Consider the following 21313-nt stretch of genomic DNA (forward strand, 5'->3'; position numbering starts at 1 on the left):
ATTTATTCACTTGTGGAGTACTTCTTACATTGTAGCTTTATTTTTTATTTATTTATTTTATTATTTGATGTGGATGTGATAGGAAGCGTTAGGAGGAATACACTGAGGTGGTTTGGCCATGTGGAGAGGATGGAGGGTGAAAGACTGACGAAGAGAGTGTATGTAAGTGAGGTGGAGGGGGGAAGAGGGAGGGGGAGGATGAGATGGAGGGATGGGGTGGAGAGGTATATGAAAGAGGGGGGTGTGAGTTGGGAACGGGGCAGTGAAATGGCGGGGGACAGGGCGATGTGGGGGCGATTTGTTTGTGGCCATCCCGAATGGGATTGAGGCGTCTGGCAATAGATAGATAGATAGATTTTTTTTTTTTTTTTTTTTTTTTTTTTTTTTTGATAAGTTTGGTGCAGGTTACATGCTGGCCAAGAATAAAATCACAATTGGTTACTCCTTTGTTAACAGCATAAACACTGCAGTTGGCTTCCATATGCTAACCAGTTGAGAGAATGAAAATTGTGCCATATGAGGAGTAATTGTGGTTTTAGCCATTCTCAGCTTAGCGTTTGTGTGTGTGGTGTAAAACCTAGCCTCTACGATATGGAAGGGATTTCTGTACAGCTATTTAAGTATATTAAGTAGGAGTAACTACCAGTAATTCAACAAAGGTTTTATAACTGAGGATTTTTTCCCTTTTTCTGAAAGGGAGGAAATGTGAATACTGTCATTTCAAATTCTCATCTTTTGACTAAGGTAGTTACTTTAGTAGTGTAGCAAAAAAAATTCTTTTTGCCAGACGTTGCAGTAACTGTTGATGCTGCAGAGAAGACTGAGCAATAGTTCTGTGGGTCATCGTTAGTAGCATATACAATAGTGTACTGGTGCCCTACTCCCTGTGCAAAATGTACACTTTATTGGAACTCTACTTCATTTTTTGTGTGAAAGGTAAGCTGCTATGTGCATGAATGCTACAGTGATGACATACACACACCTTCATCATACTATTGCTCAGTATACAGTATGATCATTTGCACTTTTTTTTTTTTTCCACCCTCTTTGGTAGCCGATTTTTCATTATACGGTCATTTAATGCTTAAACGGTTACAGTAGTGCTAAAATTTGTTACATGAAGACCATCATATGAATAGTTTAAAAAAAAACACATCCAATTGTGAAACAAGGGCATGCCGTCACAGCTCATCTTCTTAGGGCTATGCCTCTTCCTTTTACCCTGCACCTTGCCATATGGAAGGACCCTGTTTCAATCTTAGCAAGGCCCTTCTTGCTAGAAGAAAGTGTCTGCCTGCTTTTTGTTGCCAGACAGATCAGGGTAGAGCAGCAGCAACAGCAACAAATCTTTCTACCAGCAGTTGTTGAATTCATCTTAGTGAAAAAACTGTGAAGACCAGGGATTACTTCTGTCCAAGAGGTCTTGTAGGGATTAATTCCTTCAGTCCAAGAGGTCTTGTAGGGATTACCAGTAATTCCTTTTGTTCTTGAGGTATGTAGGGATTGATTCCCTCTCTCCAAGAGGTCTTGTAGGGATTAATTCCTTCTGTCCAAGAGATCTCTTTTAAGCGAATAAATTTGTGTGACAACCTTGAGTTGCTAGCATGAAGAAGTCATTGCATTGAAGGAGTTGATGTGCATCATTTATTACCATGCTATCCTGTATATGAAGTTAGTGACCGATAAGCATAAGCATGGTGCTGTAATTAGGTTGAATCCTTCTCTTGACTACATGTATTATTACCCTATGTCAGAGGTTACCAAACATTTTTCTTTGGGCTGCACTTTCAGAATGAAAATTTGCTCCTGCCACTTTTTTTTTTTTTTTTTTTTTTTTTTTTTTTTTTTAAATACCTAGGGGATTTAAATTTAACTCCAGGCAGTGCTTTATTCATACCATAGAATTCTGCTGCATTATATTATGATCATGAGACATCCAGAAAATATAAAACAATAGAGCTGCGTAAAAACATGATTCATTCACAAAAAATACAAATTCAATGCGCAGTGTGAGACTGTCTCATTTATATTAGGTCTAATTTGACACAAACTAATTCTCATCTCGTCATCAACATCTTTAAGGCTTTCTCGTTTCTAGTCTTTGATATTTTTCAGAGCTGAAAATTCCTGTTCACTACAATATGTTGTGGAGAACTGTAGAAGAGTGGATTATGCTCCCTAAGAGATGCATGGCTACTATTTTTGGCTGTATATCCAAAGAGAGTCCAGTGACATTCGTGTTTCATTTTCAGGGTGTGATCACTTGAAATGAATACCATTTCCTCCTCCTTATCTGTTGTGAGATTTAAACAGTTGGAATTCACAAAGATATTTCTGGCCTTCATATTTATTTTTGGCACATGAATTTTTTAAAAGTCTAAATCGTTTATTGTCTTTGAATCTTCTCACCACACCTGCTATCCTCTTGTGCTGCACTGTTTGGTAACCACTACCCTGATTATTGTTCATGTAGGAACCAGGGCTGTGGAATTGGAGTCGGTAGCAATTTGGGGGGTAGTCAGAGTGGTAAAAATGTATGGACTTATAAAATTATAAGAGTATATGGTAAATATAAATTTATATATGCTGTATTTTCATAAGTAGACCCTTGCATTAACGGACTGACTGGGGGAAAGCCAGGTCTGTTAACCCTTCCATGGCCACTGACGTCAAATGACATTTTACTATAGCATTGCCACTGGCATCAGTGCAGCGCGACATGCAGAAAACTGTGAAAGTTTCTGAGAAGGGAACAGAGGTCTAGGAGATGTTAACACAGACCTACTCTAGCCTCTAAACCACTCAAGCAGTCAGTACATCTCATGAATCAGTCATGAGTGGATTTCAGTCTTTTGCTCCCCCCAAATGTTAGTGTAAGTAAAAATAAGAAAGCAAGAAAGTCAAGAAAGTGCTGCACCCATTATCTTTCTCCTCTGTTTCTAAACCACCACCACCACACACACACAAAAAAAAGTAAACATTATTAACAAGACGAGGGAAGACATTCATTCTTACGATATTTTTATTCATAAGTACAAAACAGAAGAAAGTATATACAGTACTGTAGTGAGTGGATGGGAAGCTTGGGCATGGAGAAAGTTGAGAGACTGAAGAGAAAGTTAATTTTAGAGGGAAAGAGAGAAGTGAAAAGATTAGTATGAGAGAGTAAGAAAAGAGTGGATGATGAATTTGAAAGGAATTTGAGTGTAAAATGGAGGGAATGTAAGAAAATGTTCTGAAAAGAGGCAGAGAGAGTAAGATAGGGTGATAAAGAAGTTAGTCAGGAAGTGAAAGATAAAAATGGTAGATTGCAAGTGGAGCAGGGAGAAAAAGTGAGCAGATAGAGAGAACACTTTCAAGAGCTGTTAAACATAGAGAATGAAATTGGTGGTCATCCTCTTTTCGGGACTTTGGCGAAAGCTTTGCCTTTGCACTTGACATCTCAAAGGCTTTCGATTGAGTCTGGCATAAATCTTTAATTTCCAAACTGCCCTCTTATGGTTTCTATTCTTCTATCTGTGCCTTCATCAATAGCTTCCTTTCTGGTCATTCTATAGATGCTGTTGTACACGGCCATCGTTCTTCTAGATCTGTCAACAGTGATGTTCCTCAGGACTCTGTCCTGTCACCAACTCCCTTCTTTTTATTCATCAGTGACCTTCTAAGTTGTACATCAAACCCTATCCACTTGTATGCTGATGATTCCACCCTTCACCTTTCCATTCGGTTTCCACAACGTCCATCTCAGCACCGCAACGTCCATCTCAGCAGTTACTTCAACAAACAAGGGATGAGGCTATGGCACACCTAATGTCTGACTTTGCTCGTATATCTGTTTGGGGTAAAAATAATCTTGTTGATTTTAATGCATCAAAAACTCAGTTTTTACACCTATGAACCCGACACAGTCTTCCACAGGAGTACCCTCTAAGGTTAAATAATATCCAGCTCAATCTTGTATCATCCTTGAACATGGTTGGGGTTTCATTCACTCGGGACTTATCTTGGAAAAATCATATTTCATCTCTTGTAAAATCTGCATCCAAGAGATTAGGTGTGCTAAGCCGACTCCGTACCTACTTTACCCTTGCACAGTTGTTGGCTTTATACATGGGTTTTATTCACTCCTGTTTAGAGTACAACTTTCATGTGTTGGGAGGCTCCCCACACACAGCTCTTCACAATAGGGTGGAGTCAGAGGCTTTTCTTCTCATCAACTCTCCTCCTCTTACTGGCTCCCTTCAACCTCTGTCTCTTCGCCGCACTGTTGCATCTTTATCTCTTCTGTCGCTACTTCAATGGTCACTGCTCCTCTGAGCTGTCTGCTTGCATCCCTCCACCTCTATGACGGGTGCTACGCACCCGTCTAGCAACAAACTCTCATCCCTTTTCTGTCCAACTCTCTAATGCAAAAGTTAACCGTTACTCGCGGTCCATCATTTATGCAACAGGTCAACTCTGAAACTGTCTCCCTCTGTCTGTATTTCCTACTTCCTATGATCTCCAGTCTTTCAAACGCAGTGTGTCCAGGCATCTCAAAATGAATGGATCTTGAATTTGGCTCTCTCTCTCTCTCTCTCTCTCTCTCTTTTTTTTTTTTTTTTTTTTTTTTTTTTTTTTGAAAGGAACGGTTTGCGGGCTCCTGGCCTTTGGTTCCTTCTTTCTTGCATTAAAAAAAAAAGAAAGAAAGAAAGAAATTGGCCAGGGAAAGACTGGGAGAAGGTGGGAGGTGAGAAGAGATCAGTAGGATGGAAGTAGTGGAAGCAATGAAGAAAGTTAAAATGGGGAAAGCCCAAGCAATTGATGGAGTGTGTGGTGAAATGCTGAAGCATGGGGGAGAGATAGTAGTAGAATGAATGTGGAAGATGTGCAGATTGGCCAGGGAGTTGGAAGGTAGAGTCACAGAGGAGTGGAAGCCAGGTATGATTATTCCCTTGTACAAGGGAAAAGGGGAAAAAGTACAGTATGTGGTAATCACAGGGGCATTTTTCTTCTTAGTTTAATAGGAAAAGTGTATGATAGGATACTTATTGACAGAGTTAGGGAAAACAGAGGAATTAGTTGGTGAAGAACAGGGAGGTTTTAGGAAGGGAAGAGGTTGCATAGATCAGATATTCATTCATAGGTCTTTAGTGTAAAGTTTTCCAGAGAAGGGAAAGAAGTAGTATGCGGCCTTCATGGATTTGGAGAAAGCTTATGACGGTGGATAGACAAGGAATGTGGAAAATAATACGAATATATGGGGTAAATGGAAAGTTGGTGAATGCCATGAAGAGTATATATGAAGGGACTAAAGCAGCAGTGCATGTGGATAGTGAATTGAGTGAATTTTTTTATTTGAATGTTGGATTGAAACAGATGTGTCATATCTCCATAGTTGTTCAATCTGTATATGGATGAGGTTATAAAAGAGATACAAGGTAGGGCAGTGGATGTTGGAGCAACTTTAATTAGGAAGGGCAACATTTGGAAACCCCCTGTACTGTTGTTTGCAGATGATACTGTATTATTTAGTGAAGAAGAAGAGGAACTGCAAGGTTTGGTGAATGAATTTGGAAGAGTGTGTAAGAAACGAAATCTAAAGTTGAGTGTAGGGAAGAGTAAAGTTATTGTCTTCAAGATACTGGATGTACAGTGATGTTGGATGATGAGGAAGTGGAAAATGTAAATGCATTCAAGCACTCGGGTATTGTAATGAATAAGGATGGAAGTTTAGAGGGTGAAAAGCTTGAAATTGTACTGCAAGGAAGAAAGGTTGCTGGCTCTTTGAAAGCAGTAATTAGAAACGGGGAAGTGAGCTTGGAGGTAAAATAGTCACTGCATGACAGTAGTGTAATACCAACTCTAATGGATGGAAGTGAAGCTTGAGCCTTGTTGGAGGGACACAAGTCAAGAGTGAGAGCAGTGGAAATGAGTTTTTTGTGAGGAGCATGTGAAGTTACATGGAGAGACAGACTAACTTTTTACATAAAGACAGAACAGCCACTCCTGAATTTGAGTAATTCGAACAGGAGGAAAAGGCGTGGTGTGTAAGGTGAGTACACTGAAAGAATCGAAGAAGATAAAAAGGGGGAGAAAGTGAACCTAGGAAGAGACTAAAGAGCAAATAGAATAGCATACAGTTTTGCGGTGAAGATACTTGCAATGGAGGGAAGTGTACAGTACTTTGGAAGGAGGAGTCAGGGAACACAACAGCAAAGAGGGGAGGCAGTGGCTCAGTCGCTACAGAGGTGGCCTGCGGTCCTACCGGGGGAGGAAGAGAGCCTAAGAAGAGACTAAAGAGCAAATAGAATAGCGTACAGTTTTGCAGTGAAGATACTTGCAGTGGAGGGAAGTGTACTTTGGAAGGTGGAGTCAGGGAACACATCAGCAAAGAGGGGAGGCGGTGGCTCAGTCACTACAGAGGTGGCCTGCAGTCCTACCGGACCCAGGTTCAAATCCCCGCTGGGACAGGGAATAGTTTAAGGATTTGAATTTCACAAAATCAGACTTTACTGATCTACCAGAAGACTCGCTGACATGTCATAAAAATACCCCCACTAATACCAATACATCAGTCTTGTCTGAGACAGCCCTAACATGTATTCAACATGGATGGTGGGTGTTAACGCCGAGGTGGTGACATGTAGAGGTGATCGAAATGTGGGAGGATTACTGGGCCTTGGGAGCAGGCTATGAAGCCTATGCCCAGAGTTGGACACATTAAAGAAGAAAAAAAAGAAAAAAAGCAGAACTTTTTCTTGGCTGTTGCATTCCTCCACTTATGCTGCCTACGATCCTAGCCTAGGATAGGCTATGCACTGATTTTTTTTTTTTTTTTTTTTTAAATAAATGCTTCTTTAGTTTAGTGTTAATAAACAAGTAATCACATATAATTTGCTGTTCCTGGGGAGGTTATAAATTTTTTTTTTTTTTTTTTTTTTTTTTTTTTTTTTTTTTTTTTTTATTTCTGGTTAGTCGGAAAATTTGGTAAGTCAGACTTCCCTAGTGCCCCATATAGATTGACTTATGAAGGGTTTTTTGTAATTATGATATTTTTATTTATAAGTACACATGTTATTGATTGAATTTTTTCGTTTTCATAATTCTTGCTTTGCACAAGCATTTCAACAACATGTGAGGTGTTCTTGTGGTGAATACTTTATATGGATGGTTTTTGAATATATGGATGTAAAACCATACTTTCCCTTTACACTAATTCCCTCATGCGAGGTGCTAATCACAAGTTGTATCTAATTTTAGGCGCTGTGGTTCGGCCTGTTGACACAAAGGAGGACCCTAATCTGGTTAGAGTCTTAAAAATATCATCTCTCGCCTCTTTTTGGACACATACTAAACACCCAGACCTTGGAAATAACTCACTAGTAGCATAAACACATTAAACATAAAAGAATTTGGAAAAATTAAGAAATAGTATTTTTTAAAATTGAAACCTATCATATTATGTACTGATTTTGTTCGTAGTACACATACCTAGTCATTTCAAACCATTTCAGCACTACTGAATTTTTTTTTTTTGGGGGGGGGGTGAAAAAAAAAAAAAACACCAATACAGTATCTGCATAAATTTGCGCACTTTTTCGTGCTTCATTGTGCAGCACAGAATGGGTCTTGGAAGCTCAGAATTGCACTGTCAGGTGAATCTGATGTTCCTCTTCAGTTTGGCAAGAAAAAAAATTCAATTTTCAAAACTTGAAAAATTGTCCTCGTGGTCTGCCAATGGGTCTTGACAAATTCCAGGGGCTCAACCATGGAGGGTTAGCCAATAGTTTGTAATATCTGAGGGTCCCCCCTCAAGGTGGGATTTTGAGCGTTTGAAAACAAATGAGTACAGTAGCCAATACTAGTACTAAAGTTGTAAACTATACCCATCTTGCCCTAACTTGGCCCATAATTTTGCCCTTTTGCTTCTTATGTCACATCCTTCTCACAGCACCTCTCCATGACTAGTATAATATTCCTATAGTCTGTTATTACAGCTCTGCAATCATGATGGAGAGAGGGCAGTGTTAGGCCAGGTTGGAGTAAGAAGAGCAGGAAGAAACACATGTATTGCTCCCCAGTTAATACATTTTTCGTTGTAGCCAACGAAGGTTCAGTGGGCTTCATGGCATCTGTTAATTCTGATATCCACTGTGTTGGAGTCTGTTATAGCAAGGGGTCTTCTGTAGTTGTTACCAGTATTTTAGATCCAGGACAAAAAATTTAAAGCCTATTATTAAAGCCTTAATTTTTAAACAGACACACAATCCCTTACCCAAAACACGTGGGACCGGACAAGTGTCTGAATTCAGAATTTTTTGGATTTTAGAATGGTAGTACGATACATATAGTATATGTCACAGTAACACCTTAATGAGGGTCTGGGGCAGCACCTCTTAAGCCACCACACTTCCAGTTATGTTTTTGCAGTGAATTTTATGAATGTTCATACAGTGGGATATATAAAGGCTGCCAAAAATCATGGTTTATGTCAGATTTTTTTGGGTTGAAAAAACTCTAAAATCAGGGTTCCATTTGTACTCCAAGTATAAATTGGTAAACAAATGGAACACCCTGCTTAACCCCTATCCGCCAGGTAATGTCTATACACTTCACAATCGGGGTGCTACAAGGCTGCTGGGTAGTGGCTGTATACGCAAGTATTATCCCACCACCATTTCATCTCGGTACCAAAGGGTAGGGAGGGAGTCCCTCCATAGCACACAGGCAAGAGTCAGTCTGTCCCGTGCTTTTGCCTGGTTTACAACGATGTCTTCAGGTTCCTATCCGTGTGATTCCATCCGCGCCACCTGTAGCCAATTGCATCATCCACCCCAGCCAAGCCTCTTTCCAAGAATACTAGAAAAAGATTCAGTGATAGTGCTGTAAGACATGCCTTGGATGCAACAGTGTCTAGTTTATCTAGTAGTGGAGAAGTTATCACATTGAGTGCAAAGCCTTAGTCGGTGGCACGGGCAGACACACAAGCCTGTCCTGCTTTCATGCCGAAAATTTGTTATTAGTTATTAGTCATTATTCATCAGTGCAATAACATATAGACCTGGGGATACTTTCATTCACAAGAGGAAGAGTTGATGAGTAATATGGTCTTTAATTTGTTTCCCTAAGTGCTATACTTCCTGAAATATTAAGGTATGAAAACAAGCAATCTCTGGGAAATTGTCGGTAGTGAGGTGATGACTGTGTTAAAAATAGCCTGGCGTTTGGGGGATACCACCACACCATACACTGCCACACCTAAAGGTAGATGAGGGTAACCATCATCTGCTAACTGAATATAGTGACTACACTGAGTGACAAGCCTAATGGTTTCCTGTACCCCAGGCAGCCATTTACAATGCAAAGTGGTAACCATATAACAGAGTGACGTGGAGCCTACTGTGGTGCCTCCTATTAACTGGATGGAGACACAAATGCGGCATTCATTTAAGAACCAAACCTCCAAGCTCTTCTTTGTACCTTGCTGTTATGAGGCACTGTGTGTCACAAAAGAACATCAGTTTATTGCATGGAATAGGTGTTGATTGCAGAGAATGAAAGGGAGGTGGAGGAAAGACTTAGAAAGTGGAGAGATTGTATGGGGCACAAGGGCATAAGAGTAAATGCAGATAAAAACAAATAGGCACTCTGTGGAGCACATCTCTCTGACAAGGGCATTGTTATTTCCAAACCACTCTTCATAATGGGTTTAATTTTCTCATCATTGATTAGGGTTTCAGAAAACATGTTTTCTGGATCCAGAATCTGTAATATCATCCAGATCGGTCCAAAAAGTTAATTGATTGTTCCCTTGGACATGGGCTATCTGCCCACCAAATTTGGTCCAAGTCTCTTAGTTTTTGAGTAATCCTGCTAAGAGACAGACTAACAAATGAACAAACAGGGTGAAAACATACTCTCCTTGTTAGCAAGAACAAATGTGATGGTATCTAGGGCTGGTGGCAGTACTGTCAAAGAAGAGGGAGAGTGGCCAAGTGCAATTTGCCACAAGGGCATGGGAAGTAATTCCATCTTGTGCAGTTATTTATGATAAATGGGTGCACAAGAGATGTAGTGGTATTAGAGGTGGACTGCAAGATAATACTGGTTCCATGTGTGTGGTATGTCAGGGGGAGCATGTGGAGATTGCCAGGTGTGAAAAGATTGATCTTGCTGTTGAGTCTCTTGAATGTATGGAAGAGTTTTGTTTTTGGGGAGACATGTTATGTGCTGGAGGTGGAACTGGAGCTAGCTCTGTGACTAGAGCAAGGAGCGGGTGGGAGAAGTTCAGGGAGTAGTTGCCTTTCCTGACGTGAGAGGGCTCTTCCTCTGTGTCAAGGGATCTTTGTTTGCGTCATGTGTTAGGAGTGTAATACTGTATGGCAGTGAGACCTGGGCAGTAAAGGAAGAGGATATTTGCAGGCTCAGATGTACACAAATGGCTGTGATTAGGTGGATTTGCAGTGTGTCCCTGAATGCGAGGCCTGGGGGAGCTAGGTTTACAGTGGAAGAGTTGGGAGTTAGGGTGGGACTGAAGTGTATTGGTTTTGTGATGAGGAGAGGTATATTGAGATGGTTTGGGCATGTGGAGAGGATGGGGAATGATAACTGGGTACAGAAAGTAAGAGGGGCTGCGAGAGGTAGACCGGAAAACACATGGGATGAGGTCATTGCTCGTGACCTCAGGGATAAGTGACTGAATAGGGAAGCTGCCAGAGATCAAGCAGCATGGAGAGCTGCCATTAGATGACCAAGGTCAATGCATGCAAGCATGTTGGAGCCTTTAAAAACCCGACCAAATTAATAGCCCTGCAGGGGCAATTGCATATCTACAGTTGATGGGTCTGCTCAGCCAGACAGACCGGGGTTACTCTGCAAGCAGTGACACAGATAGGACAGGTGTGTAATTAAAGCATTTATGAATTAGTCACAGTTGATCTGACTATTTTGGTGTGTTTTGATGTACCCTGGCATTGATACCTATCTTGTGGTTGCAGTATTGGGGACGATGTCGACTGAAGATAAGACAGTGAACAACAAGAGCAGCTGGCCTGTGGTGGATGCGGTGGAGTTCTTCCCTGGGGTGAATGAGGACCTCAGTTTGGTCAGCTGGGCTCATGCTGTTAACTCTGTTGCCAAGCTGAAGGATGCACTGGAAGGTTGGTTGTATGCCCATGATAATACTGTAAGCTCCTGTAATTAAGTGTAGCATAAAGGTAATGATGTAAATTTGCCTTCTTTTGAAAAGGGAGGCAAAACACTTCTTACATAATCTTTTAGTGTATTAAATGGTGACTAACTGGAGTAAGGGTAAGGAGGTTGAACTTCCTCCATCCACTCCACTTAGTGTATAGGTAAGTTGATCCCATTTCCCAGAACTTGTTACAAACAACCTTGTATTCATAGCAGCATAGAAAAGTGAGAGGTTATATCTGAGGCCTCCTTTTTGCTTGATTTTGTATCCCCAAAGAGGAGGTCAAAGATTTTTGTATGCCCTCCCCCCCCTTTCTATTATTATTTGTTTATATATATATACCGTATATGGGAAGGACGGGAAGAAGGAGTATTTGTACGGAGAGTGGAAAGGTTACAAGAGGATGAGAAAAAGGCAGAGTATAAGAGAGAAGTGGAGGAATGATTGGACAAATATGAATTGGAGCAGATGGGGGACGTGGAAGGTGTGTGCAGGATATTTACAGAAGAAATATGTGCAGCATGTGATGTGGTGTGTCGGATGAAGAGAAGATGGAGGGGTGTGCAAGGAACAGCATGGTGGAATGAAGAGGTGAGACAGGCTGTGGCACAAAAGAAGAAAGCATACAATGCATGGATGAGAAATAGGGGCGTGGAAGAATTTGAGAAGCGGAAGAGAGAGTTATATGTAGAAAGAAAGAGAGAGGTGAAAAGATTAAGAGAGAGTAAGAAGAGAGCGGATGAGGAATTTGAAGGAATTTGAGTGTAAAGTGGAGGGACTGTAAGAAAATGTTCTGGAAAGAGGTGAAAAGAGTAAGACAGGATGGAAGTGAAGTTAGCAGGGGAGTGAAAGATAAAAATGGTATATTACTAGTGGAGAAGGGAGAAAGAGTGAGCATATGGAGAGAACACTTTAAGGAATTGTTGAACATAGAGGATGGAAGTAATGCGAGTATAAGTTGCTGGGGAATGGCTGGGAGAAGGAGGGAAGTGAGAAGACAGGAAGAAATCAGTAGGATAGAAGTTGTGGAAGCAATGAAGAAAGTTAAATTGGGGAAAGCCCCAGGAATTGATGGAGTGTGTGGTGAAATGCTGAAGTATGGGGGAGAGATAGTAGTAGAATGGATGTGGAAAATGTGCAGATTTGTCTGGGAGGAAGGTAGAGTCCCGGAGGATTGGAAGTCAGGTATAATTATTCCCTTGTACAAAGGAAAAGGGGAAAAAGAAGTGTGTGGTAATCATAGGGGCATCTGTCTTCTTAGTATAATAGGAAAAGTGTATGGTAGGATACTTATTGACAGAGTTAGAGAAAGAACAGAGGAATTAGTTGGAGAAGAACAGGGAGGCTTTAGGAAGGGAGGAGGTTTTGTAGATCAGATATTCATTCTTAGATCTTTAGGGGAAAAGTTTCTAGAGAAGGGAAAGAAGTTGTATGCAGCTTTCATGGATTTGGAGAAAGCATATGACAGGGTGGATAGACAAGGATTGTGGAAAGTATTAAGAATATATGGAGTAGATGGGAAGTTGTTGAATGCTGTGAAGAGCATGGATGATGATGCTAAGGCTGCAGTGCGTGTGGATGGTGAACTGAGTGAATTTTTCTCTTTGAAGGTTGGGTTGAAACAGGGATGTGTCATGTCTCCATGGTTGTTCAATCTGTACATGGATGGGGTAATAAAAGAGGTACAAGGTAGGGTCGTGGATGTTGGAGTGGCCCTGGTGAGAGAGGGTAGTGTTTGGAAACTCCCTGTACTGTTGTTTGCAGATGATACTGTGTTGTTAAGTGAAGACGAAGGAGAGCTGCAAGGCTTGGTGGATGAGTTTGGGAGAGTGTATAAGAAACGGAATCTAATGGTGAATGTAGGAAAGAGTAAAGTGATGGTCTTTGAGAGAGGTGAAGTCAGTGAATGTACAGCGAGATTGGATGGTGAGGAATTGGAAAATGTGAGTACGTTTAAGTACTTGGGAAGTGTGATGAGTAAGGATTGAGGTTTGGAGGGTGAAGTGCTTGAAAGGGTACAGCAGGGAAGAAAGGTTGCTGGTTCCTTGAAAGCAGTGATAAGAAGCAGGGAAGTGAGCGTGGAAGTGAAGAAGTTACTACATGACAGTATTGTGATACCAACTCTAATGTATGGAAGTGAAGCTTGGACGTTGCTGGAAGGACACAAGTCAAGAGTGAGAGCAGTGGAAATGAGTTATTTAAGAGGAGCCTGTGGAGTCACATGGAGAGAGAGGCTGACAAATGAGGATATAAAGGAGCGTTGTGGTGTGGATGTGGATGTGATAGGAAGCATTAGGAGGAATATACTGAGGTGGTTTGGCCATGTGGAGAGGATGGAGGGTGAAAGACTGTCGAAGAGAGTGTATGTGAGTGAGGTGGAGGGGGGAAGAGGGAGGGGGAGGCCGAGGATGAGATGGAGGGATGGGGTGGAGAGGTATATGAGAGAGGGGGGTGTGAGTTGGGAGCAGGGCAATGAAATGACGGGGGACAGAGCGACGTGGAGGCGATTTGTTTGTGGCCACCCCGAACAGGATTGAGGCGTCTGGCAATAGATATATTTATATATATACAGTACCCTCGCGTCCAACACGGTAATATTGTCATGCACAGGTCCTGTGTTTGACCAAAAACGTGTTGGACAAACAACAGAGCTTATGGGGGAAAATGAATTATGTCAGCATCCCTAGGAAAAGTCACCAAAGTCACCCTAAACACCTACCATATACCTTTACATATCTTGGTACTACTGTAATTATAATAAATAGTGCTGTACTATGAATGATAACTAACCTTTTAGGATAGTGTTGGTGGGCTTGCTGGGAATGGAAGGTGGTATCCGAGGCTGTAGGTAGTCCTACTGGGTCCCCGAAGGATGGCTGCTGGCTTCACTAGCGGGTAATGGCTGCTGCTGCTCCTCTACCTCCCTCATAAATCCTGCGAAATCACAATCAGAATCACTGTCCTCATCCACATCCGTGGAAGGTCCTGCTTCTGCCTGTCCTAGCACTCTGTAAGCCTTCACTGCTACCAGGATCTTGTCTTGGTTTTTTATTATGGTTCATGCTGGCTTCATTCACATCGTAGGCCTTGGCGATGTCCACTTTCCTCTCCCTTTTCTTCTTCCTCTTGATGATTTCATGCTTGGTGGTCTGAGGGAGGTGCCGCCACTTCTTGGGGTTCTCAGAAGGCTTCCTAGGCATCGTGAGCAGGATAAAATGCAGTAGCAAGGGCAGAAAATGCAGCGAGAAAAAAGCACCTTCCAGTGCGAATTATGCGACTGAGTAGCACTGTGGCGGGAGAAATTTAAACAAAACATCACGTGCGAGCAGAAGCATTTTTGAATGGGCGACATCATGATCACGTCATGATAGCGGGTGGGGGAGGCAACTTGATCAAGTTTTGATCGGCTGTCACCATCACAGGAATGTCCAGTATGAGTGTTGGACCGGGGGTGATCGTGCTAGAGGCGAACTCTGAGGATTTCACCCACTTCTCGGAGCTCCGTGCGTGTTATGCTAATGCACCCATGTTACAGTAATTAAATTGTGTTAAATCGTACTAATTTTTTGCTCTCTGTGCTGGACAAATGCGTGTTGGACGCGAGGGTACTGTATATATAGGCTATACACACACACACACTGAGAAAGCTTGGCCTGGAGGAGTGGCTGGTTAGGGTGGTTATGGCCATGTATGTGGGTGCTCGCACCCAGGTAAGAGAGAATGGAGATTTGGGTGATGAGGTTTTCATGAACGTTGGTGTGCATCAGGGGTCAGTTTTGAGTTTGATGTTGTTCATCATGGTACTTGAAGCCCTCTCACTTGACTTCAGAAATGGTCTCCCATGGGAGATGTTGTATACTGATGATTTGGTGTTGATGGCAGAGCATGAAAGGGAGGCGGAGGAAAGATTTAGGAAGTGGAGAGATGGTATGGGGCACAAGGGCTTAAGGGTAAATGCAGATAAAACAAAAGTGATGATATCTAGGGTTGGTGGCAGTACTGTCAAAGATGAGGGAGAGTGGCCATGTGCAGTTTGCCCCAAGGACGTGGGAAGTAATTCCATCTTGTGCAGTGTTTGTGATAAATGGATGCACAAGAGATGTAGTGGTATCAGAGGTAGACTGCGAGATAATGCTGATTTCATGTGTGTGGCATGTCGGGGAGAGCAGGTGGAGATTGTCAGGCGTGAAAGAATTGAACTTGCTGGTGAGTCTCTTGAGTGTGTGGAAGAGGTTTGTTATTTGGGAGACATGTTATGTGCTGGAGGGGGGCTGGAGCTAGCCCTGTGGCTAGGGTGAGAAGTGATTGGAAGAAGTTCAGGGAGCTGTTACCTCTCCTGACATTGAGAGGACTCTTCCTATGTGCTACGGGGTCTTTGTATGCAACATGTGTTAGGAGTGTGATGCTGTATGGTAGTGAGACCTGGGCAGTAAAGGAAGAGGAAATTCGCAGGCTCAAACGTACAGAAATGACAATGATTAGGTGGATGTGCAGTCCGTCCCTGTGTGCAAGGCCTGGGGGGGGGGGTTACGATGGAAGAGTTGAGAGGTAGGATGGGACTGAAGTGTATTGGTGTTGTGATGAGGAGAGGTAGATTGAGATGGTTTAGTCATGTGGAGAGGATGGGGGACGATAGTTGGGTGCAGAAGGTGAGAAGTGTAAATATTGGGGATGGGGTTGCGAGGGGTAGGCCGAGAAAGATGTGGGACGAGGTCATTAAGTGTGACCTCAAGGTTAAGGGACTGAACAGGGAGGCTGCAATAGATTGTGCAGCATGGAGAGCCGCCATTATGTGACCAAGGCTGACACATGCAAGCATGTTGAAGCCTTCAAAAAAAAAAAAAAAAAAAAAAAAAAAAAAAAAAAAAGTGTGTGTTTGTATGTGTGTGTATGTATATATATATATATATATATATATATATATATATATATTTTTTTTTTTTAAGGCTGAGAGCTGGAAATTTTCTCTTTCATGAGATATTAATCCTAAGAAAATGGAAATGATGGTCTGCATTTTTATAGATGCCTGGACACTATGTTGAAAAAACTAGGTGGTGAAGAAAAGTTAGACTGGAAAAAACTGCAGAGTTGACTGGATGGCATATGTGTGTGTAGCTAGATGGGTGCTATGCCTGCCATAATGGGAGAGGGATGCAAGTAAAGCATTCAGAGGAGCATTTACCAAGATAGAAATGATAAGAGAGAGAGAGAGAGAATACCTTTGACACAATCCTGTTTAGTAATGCTGTATGGTGTGTGACATTCCATGTCGCGATCTGTACCATGTCCTTTGTCCGGTCCTGGGTCATAATCTTTTGGTCAATCCTTGTCCGAGGCTTCTTGTTAATCTTTTTAGTTTGCTGTTTTCCGGGGAGGGGCACTAACCCTCCGCCAACCCTTTTAGTTGCCTCATACGACAAGCAGGGATACTGGGGGAGTATTCTTGGGGGGGGGAGACTACCCCCAGGGGTAGCTTTAGAAAATTGTGCTCTTTAGGGGTTAATAGAGGATATGGATGTGACTGTGACATACTTTAACCTGTGGCATGTGACTTAACCCTTATGAATCAGCTCCAAGGGTATGGGACCTACCTCATATGAGTGGAATTTTTAACAACACCTGATGGTTTCTTGTAGGACCAGTGTGTATTAGCATTTCTGTCATCTCTCATCCCCACCTCTTAGATTGAGGCTAGAAACAGAGTCACTTCCTGATGCATTTACCATGGCGTTAGTTCTAAGGAAGGCTGAAATCTTTGTCAAACCTATTTTTTTTATGATAAAATCAAATACTGTACAAGGCCATTAGTGACTAAGGGAAGAGAAGGAAAGATTAAATAAATTATTGAAAATAGCATGTGATGCTCAGGTTATGGCTTATTGGACTAACTGGCAACTCACTGAGGCTTTGACAGGAGCAAGTCCCACTTGTGTTGGTGGTAGTTTCCCACTAACTGTGAAATTCCAACCACAGTACCTCCATAACTATGGTGAATTGAACAAAAATATTTCATGGGTTGGTGTGTAATATCATTTCCAAGACAAGGATTGTAATATTTGTATGTCCTTTAACCTTTTCAGGTTGCAAATAGGTCCATGGGTCCATTCTAAGAAATTGCATTTTTGACCAAAAGAAAATTAAAGGTTTGTAAATTTAGAAAAAAAGTATAATAATCCAGCATAAGAAACTAATACACATATGTCTACAAAATATTAGGGCTCTGCTTACCATACAAGGGCTGTAATAATGATAGGAAGTTGTGTAGCAAGTGGTGTGTGGTAGCGCAATGACCACACCAAGTTGAAGGGGTGGAAATACTGGATGGGTTAGTGTATTTAAATATTGCCCAGACAGTAAGGTTTTGATACAGTTGCAAGAATTAAAACTGGAAGGTATGGTGTGTTAAATCATCCTACACCATGCTTCCCTCAGTTGATAAAAATGATGCTTACGCTTCCCATCTCATTCTTCGCCCACATGGGAAGATAATGAGGTTTACCCCCCTTCACCCATTCTTCCCCAGGATAGAATAATGATACTCCCTCATTTTTCCCCTAGATGATAAGATAATGATGCTTGAGGCTGACGTATCTGCGGGCCAGCTTGAGGGTGATGAGGATGGTGGTAAGGATGATATCATCCCCATCATGGCCCACCCACCCCACACTCGCTCAGACCTCTCCTTAGCTGCTTGGATTAAGGGCATCATTGAGGCCAACAAGGTGAGATAATGTGTACTTTTGCTAAGACAGGGTGCTTTATTCTTGGCAGCTAGGGAGGTGCAGTAAAACTTTGCTATAATGGGCTAATTGTGGCCCAAGCCATCCCGATAAAAGTGAAATTCTGATAAAAGCGACATCCGGACTTCCTCCTGCTAACCCAGACATTTTCCAATATATCAGACATTAGTTTGGATCACTCCAGCGGTTTTTAAACTGTTTTCACAACCATTGCAGTACTGTACTGTATTGTACATTCACTACAGTAATTAAGTGGTATAATATATATAATACAGTAAAACCTCAATATAACTTACTTAAATATAGCGGAATTCCCTTTTATCGGACGCGAGGAGCCAAGTGGACTAAATTCTCATGCTCAGGAAACGTCCAGTAAAGCCATAAATGAATAAAGAAACAAACGGAGGAGATACCGTAATATCGGTCCCTCCTCTCTCTCTTTTTCTTTCTTTCTTTCTCTCTCTCCTCCTCCTCCTCCTCCTCCTCCTCCTCCATTCCTTCCCCTCCTCCTCCTCCTCCTCCTCCATTCCTTCCCCTCCTCCCTGTCCCTCTCCAGTGAGAGAGAGAGAGAAAGGTGAAATTGAAAATGAAAATTAAAGTAACTGTGAAAATGAGTGTAAAAATGAGGGTGAAAGAGAGCACACAAGTGAATGTGGAATGTCAGAGTCAACAGAGAGAGAGAGAATAAATACAGAAATGACAAGTGGCGTCCCCTTGGCATAAACAAATGAGGGAGATAGGCATTACCTTGGTCCCTCCTCTCTCCTCCTATATTCCCTCCCCTTCTCTCTGTTTCTGGGAGAGATAGGTGAAAGTGAATGAAAAAGTGAAGGTGAAAGTGAAGATGGAAGGTGAAGGTGAAAATGAATGTAAACGTGACGATGAAGGTGAAAGTGAAAGTGAAGGTGAAAATGAGTGTAAAAGTGAAGATGAAGGTGAAAGAGAAAGTGATGATGAAGGTGTGAATGAAGGTGGAAGAGAATGTACAGTAATCACTCCAATATCCGGATCAATAGAGCCATCGGTAGGTTCGGATATTGGTTTTGTCCGGATATTGGGCCCCAGCTTATGGACTTGTACTTACGGACCCTAACACAGAGAAACACCTATACAACTCCCTCCGGACATGCATAGCACCTATTTAACACCCAAATCACACCAATAAGGCACATAAATGACTGAAATAAATGCAATAGACACATAAAATGTGGGTTTAGAAGTATGTTCATACATTAATAAACATTCTGGTACTTATGGACTCTAACCGAACCTAACCTAACCGAACCTAACCGAACTCTGAAAAACACATTCCTACTGCACATGCATGAGGTAAGTTTAGTATGGAAAGAAGTACAGTATGACACTTTCTGGTAAGTATAGTATGGGAAAAAATACAATATGAAACATTCTGGTAAATATAGTATGGAAAATAGTACAACATGAAACATTTTGGCTACTTACAGCAAGTCCCTGGCCACCTCGATGAATAACCGCCTCCTCTCGGACTCTGACAGTAAGAACGATTTCCTGAAGCACTTGCACTACACTCTTCCTGAAGTCTTGCACTGAACTTAGTCACTAACACACAGAAGTCCGTTTCTTTTCACTGTGTTCACTTTAGTCCTAATAATGTTCCATTAAATTTTAGTGTTGCACATTAACTTTTCCCATTTTTTTTTAAGTTTCCAAAGCCAAAACAAAGAAGTTTAGTTACGTTAAATTTCTTTTCTACTTAGTCTTTTCTCCCAACTTGAAAACCTTAACACAACACACCGTTTTTTTCACTGCACAACACTCAAAATTCCCGTGTGGTCTAGTGGAAAAGTTCTTGCTGTTTATTCACTGTCAGAGCCCGAGAGTATCACTGGCAGGCGTCCAAGGGGTGCATCGGTGGGTAGTGGTGATGGCGTACCGACTACAGAAGACTCTGAAGACAGCCGCAAACTCACGTCGAGCGGTGACTCCAATGTAGCTGATGTGCTGGGCTGTGGCTCGGAGCATGAGGGCCTGTCTTGGGGAGGCAACGGAGTGGAACCAGGGCTTGGCACAGCGGGGGTCACGGGCCTGAAAAAACTGTCAATCGTTGACTGACGCAAGGACCGACGATTCTGGCGATTGATGATGCGCTGCCGGAAAGCACGCACTTCCTCCACGAGTCCCAAGGGCCCCATCTCCCTGTCGCAGTCCGGGTGTTCCAGGTAGTCTAGGACGAACTCTAGATGTTCCCGGAGTGCGCCAGCTTGGGGATGGCTGGAGTAGTGTCCTGCTGGGCGGAGTCTGCATCATCATCGCCTTCGTCGTCGGAATCTTCAAGTTCGGGACTGACACCAGCAACCGAAGACGCGATCTCGATATCAGACAATGTCTGATACCCAGGATCGCCCTCGTCGTCGTCCAACCACTCACGAACATCGTCCACATCAACATCGTCGCCGTGCGTACGTAGCCGTGCATGGAAGTCATCCACGTCAAACCCTAGGAAATCGCACTCCACATCTGTTCCGAGAAGCAGACGAGACCAACCATTTTCAAGAGTTTTCACAGGGACTTCCTTCCATGCACTAGCCCAGTTGTACAGCGCAGACTTGATGTTGTAGCGGCGAAGGTTTTCCAAAGTCCGCTTGCCTCGAGTGTCACGTCCTTCCCTGCGCTCGTCCTCGTCCTCGAGAACCACCATCACCTCGTCCAGGAACTTCCGATGGTACAGGCGCTTTGTTGCCACGATCACTCCTTGGTCCATTGGTTGAATGAGAGCAGTCGTATTAGGTGGCAGAAACATGCACCTAATACGGCCATTCTCAGCAACCAAGTCCTTGTCGCACGGGTGGGCAGGTGCATTGTCGAGGAGAAGGAGAGCCTTTACCTGATGCGAGGAATTCCCAGTGTCTTCGTCTGGTAATGTATGACCTCCTTGACGAAGTGATGGTGAAACCAGTCTTTGAAAATCACAGCTGTGAACCATGCTTTCAAAGAATGGTACCATACGACAGGAAGGACATCCATCACCCCACGAAGGCACCGAGGCTGCTTTGCACGGCCAACAATAACGGGCTTAAGCCGGTGCATGCCGTTAGCATTGGCACAACACAAAGCAGATATCCGTTCCTTAGAAAGCTTGCGGCCAGGTACACGCTTCTCCGTCTCATCGGTGAGAGTGTTCGTTGGCACCGAAGCGATAGAATAGGCCAGTTTCGTCAGCGTTATAGACTTGACCGAGAGTGAGGCCCTCCCTGTCGATCAAGCCTTTCACCTTGTGCCGAAACTCGTCCACTCCATCCTCGCAAGGTCCAATGCTTCGCCATGTGCTTTACGGTTAGTAAGGCCATGTCGCAACTTGAACGCGAAGAGCCAACCCTCGGATGCCTTGAAGTCTAGGGCGTCGTGAAGCCTTGCAAAC

The 21313-nt window shown here is 42.7% G+C and overlaps 1 protein-coding gene across 2 annotated transcripts in view; it reads left to right on the forward strand.

Annotated features, from left to right (window-relative positions):
• LOC145404061 (protein FAM151B) overlaps positions 1–21313 on the forward strand; it is a 55773-nt gene that overhangs the window by 3734 nt on the left and 30726 nt on the right. The window contains exons 1-3 of one of the 2 annotated variants that reach the window (XM_080275662.1): positions 867–936; positions 10980–11141; positions 17735–17898. In XM_080275662.1, the coding sequence (XP_080131788.1) occupies positions 894–936; positions 10980–11141; positions 17735–17898 (369 nt within the window). In that variant the 5' untranslated portion in view covers positions 867–893. Of the gene's footprint in view, positions 1–866; positions 937–10979; positions 11142–17734; positions 17899–21313 lie in introns of those variants that run through there. The other variant, XM_080275663.1, reaches the window with a different exon arrangement.

Source organism: Coenobita brevimanus, chromosome 62 (genome assembly GCF_032717465.1).
Source record: "Coenobita brevimanus isolate Jiangsu-jjx chromosome 62, ASM3271746v2, whole genome shotgun sequence".
NCBI classification, from domain to species: Eukaryota; Metazoa; Arthropoda; class Malacostraca; order Decapoda; family Coenobitidae; genus Coenobita; species Coenobita brevimanus.